Genomic DNA, 12223 nt, shown 5'->3' with positions numbered 1-12223 from the left:
TGCGATGGTGTGCAACAACCATCACAGAGCTTGAAAGGGGGGACTGTATTTCAAGTCGGCAAATCCCAAGGCTGAGATGAACCCTTTGGGGACACATGTTGGGCAGGAAACCAAGTTTGCAGAAAAACAGAGAAAAGGAGTAAAGAAGTGATAAGGGGCAATGTGATTCAAAAATCTCTTTGTCTTGAATTTAAGCTGACCCTATAGTGGCTCACCCAAAGCGGGGCCTTTAAGGTAGGAAGAAAGATTCCCTTCCTCCCTTGCCTGGGAATTCTGTTTGCTATTATCCATGTTATTTACAGCAATTTCATTCTATGCCCATACAGTCTAGTGCATCAGTTCTCCAAGTATGGTCCAGGGACTGCTAGTGTTCCCAAAACTCTTACACGAAGTCCACCAAGTAAAAAATATTTTCATAATAATACTAAGACATTCTTTTTACTTTCAATCTCTCAGGAGTGTACAGTGAAATTTTTTCCAGAGGCCATAAGGTGAAATATTGCAAAAGATTGCACGCAGAAGCAGATACCCTGCTCTCTTCTACCAAGCCAGACATTAAAAAGATCTGCAAAAGTATAAACAATGACTCCCTTCTCATTATGCTTTTTTTGGGGGGAGGGGAAATATGACTATTGTGCATAAAAATATGTTGTTTATGTTAAACATTTAACAGATTTATTATTTTTAATGAATTAATGAATATATATTTATAATATTTCTGTTTTAATTTCTAATACAGTAAATATTGCATCCTGGGAACTACTGGTCTCCCTCAGTCCAGAGGTTTGAGTGGAAACTGGTTCTTCCCCAGTCCTGGTAGACATCGGATAAATGGAGAATGATGGAAACATGCTGGTGGTCTCCACAGTGGATGCAGTAACTCTTGAAGAAATGGTCTTGTGTAACTCCGAGTGTGTGGGAGCAGAGGAACATGATTCAGAGCGAGAAATGACAGCCCAGATTCCATGCTTGTGCCCACAAGATCTATGGTCTTCTGCAGGCCAGGAAAGTGAGGAAACTTACTGATGTTCCCCAGTGACATGGAAAAGACTGATGCTATCTCTGTGGTCAGTAGTGTGGTTGAGGTTGTCTGCATCTCACTTTTAGAGATGGATGAATCTGTCATTTCCAATATATGAGCCGTTAGGCTCTGTCTCTGGGCACTTGAATTGAGGGTTAGAGTTCCCACTGTGGCTGTGATCTCCCCAGGAAGAGTGACTGTGATTGTGGACTTCTGTCTTGAAATTGTAAAAGTCATGGCGGGAGGCAGCACAGAACTTTGCTCTGGCTCTCTGCTGGTGAGCACAGGTTCCCCTGTGATGGACACTTCAGCGCCACTGACCATCTGAGGCAATGTGACCCCACCTGTCATGGCCCCTGTAGGGGATGGTAACAATGAGATGGATGAGCTATCACTGGGTCCCAGGGTGAGTTCTTGGGATCTTGTGGCTCCCATATGATGCTGAAGACACAGATCTTCTAGTGACCAAGTCCGGGGTGGACACATCAGGCATAAAAGTGGGAGGGGAGCTATTTACGTCAGTCTGTGTGTTTGGCTTCTCAGAAAAAGTAACAGAAACAGGGAGAGCAGTTATTTCAGAGCTTTGGGGAGTCAGGTTTGTACCTGAAATTTCAGGGAATGAGGTGCTCAACTCCTGTTCATCAGGAAAAGTTGCAATAGGAGCAGATGTAAAAGCAGACTTAAAGCTTTTAGTCTTGTGCTGACTTCAGTGACTTTATCTGAATAAGAGGAGGGTAGGGAGGCCAGACTGCTTTCAGTGAAAGTTGCAGAATGATGGGTAGAGCCTGCAGGGGCTATCGCTAAGGAAGAAAGTCTCCTCTCCATAGAACTGATGTCGCAAAACCAGTGACATATAAGTGGGCAGCTGTGTCTGTGACAGTCCATAGAGAAGTCCCCAGTGCATGGATGCTGTCTGTGGTCCTGGAGCACCTGTCTGGACTAGGCATGAAACTGACCTTGCTCCCCGCGAACTGGAGGGGATGACCCCCAGAGTAAGGGCCCCACCCTTGCTTGTTAGTCCTGCAGGAAATGTCACAGAAAGGGTCCCAGGTGGAGATGCAGTTTCAGTGGTCTCCAACCCTGTGGTGGGCTCCGACTTAGTGAGGTAGCATATATAGAGAAGCCAGTTTTCTCTCCTGCCACACCAATAAGGCAAATAGTGGCTGAGCCCTCTGATCTATCAGAAGTCCAAGGTCTTGTTGGAGTAATGTGGGCTGTGGGGGTGGAAATAGCTGTGTTTGTGTCTACAGAGGAGGCACTCATATCAGGTCACTCCCAGCTGTTTGCTCTGACCACAGGCTAGCACATGAATAAGCACCACCCACAAGTCCACGTGTCTGCTGTTCAGCTGTCATTGTCTTTTTATTCAGGGCAGTGGAAGAAATGACTGTGGTGCTGACCCATGTCATGGTTCTAAGCTCACATTTACCTATCACTGAACTTATGATAACCTTGGGGATTGTAACTTGTTGTCAGCTTGTTGCAGGCCAGTAGAAGATGTGCTCAAAGGGACATGTGTGTCCACTGTGGTCCCCCAGTGGAGCCAAGCCATGTGTGCCAAGTCCATTTCAGTTGTCTCAGGAGTCAGAACTGAGCTGACTTGCTGAACATTCCCTGTGGCGCCTATAGGAGTTGACTCTTGGGGGAGGAAGAACATTGTTCCTCTTGACTGGCTGGTCCCTTCTGGAGTCCCAGAGTCTGTAACGGCCCAAGCCTCAGCTGTAAATGTGGAGTGGGAGATCCTTTTTGCAGCTACCACCATTTCTGTAGATGATTCTGCTGGCACCATGGCTCCTATGGGCAGGTGAGGGAGTCTGGTGCTGCCACCCGCTGTGGCCATGGATTGAAGCGGGGTGGCTGGTCCCACCATAGTAGTCGTGGGAGCAGTCTCTGGTGGAGTCTCCCTAAGAGAAGTTCCCACAGTAACTCTGGTCTCCTGGCTGCTGCTGAGCTCCTCGGAGCTTGGATTTCTGATATCCCCAGATGTTCCTGGGCTTCTGGTGGGCAGGCCTGTGACTGAAACACCTCTTCAGTTAGGAAGTTTGCGAGGAGGTGAAAAAAGAGATTCTTCCGGTTTTGATTCTCCTTCCTATCTCCTTACAAATCAGTTGGACACACCCTCTGCTCATATTCACCTCTCTAGATGGCAGGAATCATATTATCCATCCCTGTGTCTCATGTTGGGTATTGAGCTTGGTCTCTCACTGGCTTGCAGAGCTCACTTTGGAACCCTAAGTTTCTATACCAGTGTGGCCTCCATGCGGACCTATGTACCACATCTCATGTCTTAGTAGAGGGTAAAGATTCTCTTGCTTCTTTTGCTCCATTTTTCCTCCTTCGGTCCAGGCTTCAATCAATTTTTACCTAGACTTCAAATCTTTTTCCCCTAGACCTCAACAATGTGAGTCTAACTGAAAGGTAGTTCTGTGGCTTGCTTTTAACAGGTTAGGGAAAGAGGTAGATTAAAGGCATCTTACTTATATATTTTCATACTCTTTCACCTCTCTCATCCATAAAGGACAGAACCCTTTCACCTTCTAGCATAGAAGGACATGTCAAATTACTCCTTTCAGGAATCAGGACAGCAGTACTCATCAACCTAAGCACCTCAAATTATACCTCCTCTCAACTGCAGGCCATGTATTGAAAGCTGTTAACAAAGCACGATAATTCTTTCACCCTATATTGTAATCATCTTAGTAATGAATTGTCTCATAGAATAAACCTATGGCATCTCAAGTTTACCTTTCCCTCTTCTTGGCAATCCCTGACCTTAATGATGGTGTCTGATTTAAGACTTCATGATTGGTCAGCTGATTTGTAGAGACAGTATATCTGTTCTTAAGGCTGAAGAGACTGGCTCCTGAACATATAAATTACTAAGTAGAAGCAATTCATATTAGAAGTCAATAAATCTCCATAAAAATTATTATCAACAGCCTTGGAAACAATAGCAGAAAGTTATGATTATCTACTAGAACCTGGCAATCAATTATTTTACCCCAGAGACCAGGAGAAAAGTCTTAAGCACAGTGTACGCAGAGGATGATCATCCATACTGGATTGATGATGGTCGCCAGAGACGTGGAGTGACCAGTTGACCACGTGGTGCCTCCATGTGCTCTCTCACTCAGCTCCCTAGTGGTGATTGTCACAGACTCCTCAGAGAAATGCTCTCACTAGACACTGGCTCAGCAATGCCCTCATCTGTCTCTGAGAAGGCACACTGCAAGGACTAATTTTCTTGTTGGCATAAAACCAAACCCACAAGATGGCTTGGATCATAATTATCGAAGAGTTTCTTGTTAATGGTGGGACTGCCGAATTTATTGGTCTCAAGCAAAACCACTGGTGTCATTCTGTCTCCATCACTTATAATATGTGAATTCATCATTGGTTATTTTTTCCTTCCCATATTTTGGACTCTCCATAAGTAAAATCAGGATAACACCATGAATTATTGCATCATATTAGTTAACATATGCAAATAATATGTTGTGATTACTCAGTTTGTCATTTGCCTTTATCACTCTTTTATAATTACTACCATGCACACTTCATATCTGGGAAGGGGAAAGGTAGGCTCTGACTGGAAGGAACTGAATTTGGGGGCTCAAGGATGCTGAAAGTGTTACTAGTTACATATAGAGAGTAGAATAATCCTCCTAGATACGTGGAACTAGAAAGGAGATTTTCAGCAGGAATTCTTTCTTATCCTCATTCAACATATCCAGCAAACTTCAGAACCCCAATGAAAAGCAAGTCAGGAACTGAGTTCTTACTTATAAATGGGATAGGGTTATCAGGATCTGGAGCCGAACTGGGATCTACATCAGGGGAGCTCTCCTCAGTGGCTGTAGTCTTAGCTATGCCATATGTGGTGGCCTTCGATGGTTAATTCCTGGCCACTGATGTGGTGATGTCCACAGAGGTCATTTCAGGCGTCCTGTCTTCTCCTGTAGCAGTGCTCAGGGACCAGGAGGAATCTTCCAGGGAGTCAGTGCCTGGGGAAACTGTCATTTTCTGAGATTGAATGCTTGTGGATGATGTGGATGGTGTCAGTCCTGAGGAGGGCGGAGGAAAATTGGGGGTTGTGGATCTCTCTGCTTTGGAGGAAACAGAAGAAGCTGAAATTGAGCTAGGATAGGCACCAGTGGAGAGAGGGATTCAGTCTCTTCTTCAAAGAAAGGCGTTGTCCGTGACTTCCTTTGAAGCCTCTAGACTTCTGCTCACAGGAGCGGTCACCTCTGGGAGTGGAAAACCTCGAGTCTCAGCATAGGGTGATCCTTCTTAGGAGACTGTGGTTGTGGTGTCCAGATTGAGAGTACTCTTTGTGGTAGCCCTAGAAGGACGTGGTGTGGTGAAGGTCATGTGTGAAAAATCTGCCATGGAACATGGAAGGGAAGGTAAAATGGTTGATGTTGGTTCCTATGGGGATGTCAGGGTCACCTACTGACTGAGTAAAGTCTGGGCTAGATATTCTGTCAGAGGAAGTGAACTCAGTCCTGGTGACTTCAGTAGTAACAGTACTGGACACTTGAGAAAAGACCGTGCTTGTGTCTGTGCCTGTGCTAGAATTCTGAGAAGTACTGGTCTCCCTCAGTCAAGGAGTTTATGAGGAAACAGATTCTGCCTCAGTCCTTGCAGATTTAGGAAAAATAGAAGTTGAAGAATAAATGTTAGTGGCTTCCATGGTGAAGACAGTAACCACTGGCGATGTGACCCTCTGTGATTCTGAGTGGGTAGGGGCAGAAGAACGTAGTTCAGCCCCAGAATTGGTCACCCATACAGTGGATACTGTGGCATCTGTGGAAGGATCAATTCCCTCTGTGTTTGCGGTGTCTGTGGTGGTCTCAGAAGCAGCTAATGTCTCAACTGAGGTGTTGATCCAAGTTGGAGATGAACTGCTCCCAGTTTCTGTGCTCATACCAACCAGAGATGTGGTTTTCACTAGACCAGGTGAGTGAATGACCACACTCACAAGCCCCAGAGAGTTAGCTGAGACCTCTCTCATCTCAGTGGTCATAGACGTTGTTTGTGCTTCACTCCTGGAAACGGGTAAAGCTGTCATCCCTAAAGTAGTAGGAGCCTTTAGGCGCTGTCCCTTGGAACTTGTACTCAAAGTCATAGTCCGTTCAGGAGGGATCACTGCTACTGGGAACTTGTGCCCTGACATCATAAATGCCACAGTGAGAGGTGAGAGAGAACTCTGCTTGGCCTCCATGCTGGTAAAGACTGGTGTTCCTATGATAGTCACTCTTGTGCTGCTGACCATCCAAGGATGCTTGATACCATCTGTGCTGGACCCTGAAGAGGATTCCTGTATTGAGATGTACGGGCTGGTTTCGGCTCCAAAATGAGTTCCTGTGAACTTGTGTCACTCTGAGTAAACTGCTGAGAGTTGCTGTTGATGTACATTCACTAGTTGTCAAGGTCAAGATAGATGCAGGGTCAGGCAGAAAAGTGAGAAAGGGGTCATTTATGTCAGTGTACGTGCTCAGCTTCTCAGAAGAAGTATTGGAATCATATAGTGATGTTAGTTCAGAGCTTTCTGGAGTCCTATTTATACCTACAATCTCAGGGAACGAGATGCTCATCTGCTGCTCATCTGGAAAAGTTGATAGGATAAAATGTAGCTGTGTCCACTGGACTCAAGGTTCTCAGAATTGTGCTGACCTCAGCGACTCTAGCTGAATAAGGGAATGGTGGGGTGGCCAGACTGGTTCAGTGAAAGTTGTAGGATGTTGGGTAGAGCCTGATGCAGTGATTGTTGCTAGGGAAGAATATGGCTTGTACAACTGGCCTTGGGCAAACCTGCAGCATGTAACTTGACAGTCTTGTCTGTGACAGTCCATGGGGCAGCTGTGCTGGACTCTGATGGTTGGGCACTGTCCTTGGTGCTGGAACTCTCCTCTAGACTAGGCATTATTGTGAGAATTGAGCTTATTCCCCACTGCCTCTTGTTTGTGACAGCTGAAGCAGGAGCTTTACAGCCACCCCTACTAGTCACTCTAGTAGGAGATGAAGACTCAGGTGGAATCCAGTGTGAAGATGCAGCTTTATGGGTCTCCACTTCCGTGATGAAGTTCTGAATCTTTGGCTCCTCTGAAAGAGATATTACAAGTATAGGGAAGCTGGATTTTTTTCCCAATGCACTGGTGAAGCTCATGGTGGTTTGGCCAGGCTGTGAATAGGGACATATTTGCTGCCTCTGTTTCTTCACTTGAATGCTAGCACAATATGTGGGAATATGCAAAGTTGGTGTTGCTTCTGCTTCTATATTTCTGTGTGCCAATGTTTTTCTAATCTCCCCAAAATCAGTGGAAGCCCCACTGTCTTCAGCAGTAATTGATGCACTACTGATCTTAAGTCCAAAGGGACTGGTTTTATGTATACTTGTTGTGAGTGCTGTATATTCAGGTGTCTGAACTGCTGATGATACCATTTTCCTGGTTGCAATTGTGGCTGCAGGGCCATTGGGGCTTGGAGGAGGAGAATGGACAAGAGATTGTTGCCTGGGGTGACAATGTCTCTTTTATAGAAGGTAGTTCTGGTAAAGAGATGCTTTGCCAGTGAGTGGTGTAGGCAGCTGTAACTGGGCCCGTCCAAGGGACCGGGAGAAAGGCAGCTACTGAGCCACCAGTGGGTGTGATGCCAGGGTATCGTATGGTGGCCTTCACTGGTTGAGTGCTGTCCACGGTTCTGACTTCCTCCTTGGGGCTGGTCATAAAAATGGTGGTAAAGCCAGGAGAGGTGGCTTTCATTTCTTTGCCAGAATCTGAGGTCTTAGTGTTGTTGAAGCATCTTTAATGGTTTCCTCTTCTGTACCAATGTATGTCTCAGATGTGGATTCCAGGACTGGGGTTGTGATACAAATGGAGGAGCTCATGGGCCTTGAACCTTCTGTCCAATCAAGTGTTGTGAGTGAGATGCTGGTTTCAGCATGAGTGGTTCCCATTGTGCCTATGTCCTCAGGGAAAGCACTGAGGGGCAACCCACTCTTCTCTGTCTGCTCTACGTTTACAAAGGGAGATGAATAAGGCAAAATCACAGCTGGTATAGTCTTTGTTGGAATTTTATTCAGAGCAGTGGAACGAAGGACAGGCGGACTGAAATCTATGGACAGGCACAAGTGGTGGGCACAAGTTCCTCTGAGACTGTGCTTTTGATTTTCACATGGGTTGGCTCAGATTCACTTCCTAGAACATCAGCACCTAGAGTTACAGAGGATGATGCCAGGGGGAAATTGGTGCTCATCCTAGTCCCATCAATGTAGCTAGTCCCAGGAGAGAAAATATCAATCCCAGAAGCATGAGTCAGAGGTATGCTGGATCTCTCTCCAGAAGCTATGGTTGACTCAGCTGGAGCTGTGGCTCTAGAAAATAGAAAGTTATTGTTTGGGATTTTTGCTGTACTTCTGCCCCATGGAGCTGTGGACCCTGAGACAGCAGTGGATTGAGGGAGAGCAGATCCAGCGGTGTACACTGTGATGGCAATCTCTTTTTCTTCTTCAGTGACTCTAATCCCTTGGATACTGGTGGGCTCCCTGAAGCCTTACATAGAGGATATACCAGTGATCCTTTGGATGCTGCTTGACAGGTCTGTGATAGGATTACGTGGTTGTTTGGAAAATGTGAGCAGATAATGGAACTGGAGTTCCTGCTTGTCTATGAATGGAGAGGACAATTCCTGCTTCCTCTGAGAAAATCTAGTCTATAATTGCACTCCCACCCAGCCCTCCATATGCCAAAAAATGTATTCGTGATTTTAAGAAGTATTAATGATTACGGTGAGGTTTTTATGCTTATCAGATTGATCTCTGAATTTGTTCTAAGAGAACATTTAACAAATCTCAATTCTCACCAAAATGGAAGGAGAGTCTGTCCTTCCTTTTCTATGTCCACTGCTCCTTCTCCATACCTGGCTTTATTCACCAAGCGTTTATGGTCTCTCTTCCTAATTTAAAAACCTTGACCACTGAATATTATTTTAAGGGATTAGGGAAGAATTTAATAGCTCTACTCTCTTACTATTTTCCACTTAGGAGATTCCTGTTTGGCCTTTAAAGAAAAGTTAAGTACAGGGAAAACTGGATTATAAAATTATTGGTCAGTCTCTAGGCCTCCATCACTTCTTCCTGAGAAGACAGAATACTTTCCTTCTTAGGAAAACCTCCAGGACACAGAGTTAATATTCTCATGGCATCACATCCTCCAAGATGGTGGCTCTTTCCCATTAGGACCATTCCAGGAACCATCAACCATTCCTAATCAATTCTTGTCATGATAGCTTCAGAACTCTTTCAGTAAGAACCATCTACTAATGAAAATTTCTTGAACAGAGAATGGTCTCTTGTGTTCTTAGAAATACTTAGGTCCCATATTGAAGAAACAGGGCAGAGAGACCTACATTTTTAGAAGAAAGCCAGGTGCCACCAACTTCTCAAGACTATTTCTAGCAAAAAGACAATTTATCAAAGATAGAAAACAAGGTTCTTAGAGAGACAAGTTTAAGTGGCAGAGAGATGAAGTGCCATCATACCTACAGAGTCAACCACTGTCATAGGTGTTAAAGGGTCACTTTTCAGCCATGATGAACTTTCATACACGGGAAATTTAGTAGTAGACACCACAGTCACATCAGTGCCTGGAGGAGAGACAGATGGATTGGATGGATACTAATCAATTTAGAAGGAAAGCACATGGGAAAAATCAATATTTGCACACTTCAGAAACAAAGACATTTATTTACAATGAAGTGTTATTCAAAGACTAGAGACAGGAGGACACATGTTTTGGGTGATTTGAACTCCAACTTTGCATAAAAACTGTGCCATAAACAAGCATGGCAGAATAAAGTATTAATGGGTAGTAACTGATCCTTTCATCTCTTTAGTCCCAGCATCAACAGAATCCACATAAAGTCCAGAGGTCATGGACATCAAAGTACTGGTCTGTTACATAGAGAACAGGCTAGTCAAAGAGGTATATGGGTGAGCCAGATGGCTGCCCAGTTGACTTCAAATCAGATATTCTAAAAGAACATGGTGGAGGGCAAATACTGGATACTATCAGGAAAGTCTATCAGACTCCTGATGAGAGGCTGTTGATTTTATAAATAATGACAACTAAGGTGATGTGGTCAGTCATCTCAGTGAGTAGAGAGACATAGAGCCACATACTTCTATTCTCACCACTCTTACAGAGAAAGATCTTCAATCAGGGATACCTAGGGAAGCCTAGGGTCCCATATTCATGATGGGCTAATTCTTATCTGGGTGAGAATAGATGACCCTGAGAAAAAGTTTCAAAACCTAAATGAAAATCTGGTATTCTACCATACTAGGCAGCAATCCCACTTCTAGGTATATACCCCAAAGAATTGAAAGTAGGGACTCAAACAGATATTTGTACACTAATGTTCATAGCAGCTTTACTCACAATAGACAAAAGGTAGAGACAACTCAAATGTCCATCTATGTATAAATAAACAAAAAGTGGTATACATTTACAATGGGATAATATTCAACCTTAAAAGGAATAAAATTCTGATACATGCTACAACATGAATGAACCTTGAAAACATTATGCTGAGCAAAATAAGCCAGACGCGTAAGGGCAAATATACCTTGATTCTGCTTATATGAAGTCCCTAGAATAGTCAAATTCATAGATACAGAAAGTAGAATGGTGATTCTGGGTGGTAGGAGGAGAGAAAAATGAGGAGTTACTGTGTAATGGGTACAGGAATTCAATTTGGGATGATGGAAAAATTCCTGAGATGAATAGTGGTGATGATTGCACAACAATGTGAATGTACTTAAGCCACTGATTGTATACTTAAATATGGTTAAAATGATAAATTTTATGTTAGGTATATTTTATCACAATAAAAAAAGTTTTAAAAGAATGTGGTATTCATCAGGAATGGCTACAAAGCCTGATATGGATAGGTGATCCCATAACTATGGATCTGGGCAGGTGATTCCTACAGCAAGCCAGAAAAGAACACACAAGGAAGTGTAGAGGCCGTTCTGGCCAAGTGGATATCTCCCTGCAGCCAGAATCCTGAAGCAATACAAGTAAGAGACCTTATGAAAAAAAGAGAAAGATCCCTCACCATCTTCAATCACAACCAAGGAAAACTAACCCATTTCTAAGAAGGCAGAAGCAGCAGGTCCTTACTTGTGAATGGGGATAAACTGTCAAAATCAGCAACATAGATGCTTCCTAACCCAGAAGTCTCACTTCTGTTGGTTGGGGCCTCTGACAGAGGGGGGCTCTCTCTTGGCCTCAGTAGAGGTAAATGCTCCTGATGGGGTTTATGGCCAGGCCAGTCTCCACTCTTGGGCTGGTGTGCTCTGCTCCTAGGTTTCCTGAGGAGGAAACAATCTCAGGAGAAGCGTGGCTTGTCTGTGCCAGAATGTTGGTAAATGCTGATGAAGAGATTCAAGTTGGGGTTATGGGATCTAGGGGAGAGACCCTGGGCCCTGCTCTGGTGGACAGATAAAAAGCAGTACCATTGCTAATTGTGGGAGATGTGTGACTAGAGGAATTTATTTCCCCTTCAAAAGATGAGCTGGACCATGAGGTGGTTAAGCTCGTCCCTGCATCTTCCCCAATACCCCTGGAAGATGTGGTCCCTGGGAGAGACGCAGGAGGAATTGTGCCTACAGTCCAGAGGCCAAAGAGGAAGTTGACCCTTTCTCCACTGACATTTCCCTAACCTTAGGGAAAAATGAGGTAAGGCCTGCAGTTTCCCCCATTGTGGGGGAAATGACCGATGGAGTGATCATCTCAGGGGACACAGAGAGGCTGAAGAAGAGGATCTTGGCCCAATGATCCTTATGGTCACTGATGATTCTGACCAGGGGCCACTTGGCCTTCCAGGAGTGGTTGCCTCAGAGACAGCTGGGACCCCAGCAGCGCTTGGAATCAAAGACATAGAAAAATTCCATTTGGCAACTAAGCTCGTTCCCAGATCAACTGTGGTGTTTCCACGGTCAGATATATGACTGACTCTTCTGCTGGTTTCCATAGAGCTAACAGTGTCAGCAAGATTGAACTTCTGTATACCTCTCTGGAGATGAGCTTCTCTCATCTTGAGACAGGCAGCTGACTAACATTGTTGCCTCTGATGGTGTGGGTCTTCTACTGGATGCCTGAGAACTTAGCACGAAAGTGGTCAGTACTGCTGGCGATG

The 12223-nt window shown here is 44.6% G+C and overlaps 1 protein-coding gene across 2 annotated transcripts in view; it reads right to left on the bottom strand.

The window, feature by feature from the left end:
* Positions 1-12223, bottom strand: part of LOC131394062 (mucin-16-like) — a 37206-nt gene that overhangs the window by 8431 nt on the left and 16552 nt on the right. For both annotated transcript variants that reach the window (XM_058525268.1, XM_058525270.1), the window contains exon 4: positions 9563-9667. In XM_058525268.1, coding sequence (XP_058381251.1) covers positions 9563-9667 — 105 coding nt within the window. The remainder of the gene's footprint in view (positions 1-9562; positions 9668-12223) is intronic.

Source organism: Diceros bicornis, chromosome 29, assembly GCF_020826845.1.
Source record: "Diceros bicornis minor isolate mBicDic1 chromosome 29, mDicBic1.mat.cur, whole genome shotgun sequence".
NCBI lineage: Eukaryota > Metazoa > Chordata > Mammalia > Perissodactyla > Rhinocerotidae > Diceros > Diceros bicornis.
Note: the sequence above shows the minus strand (reverse complement) of the source record. Positions and strands in the feature narration are given on the sequence as shown.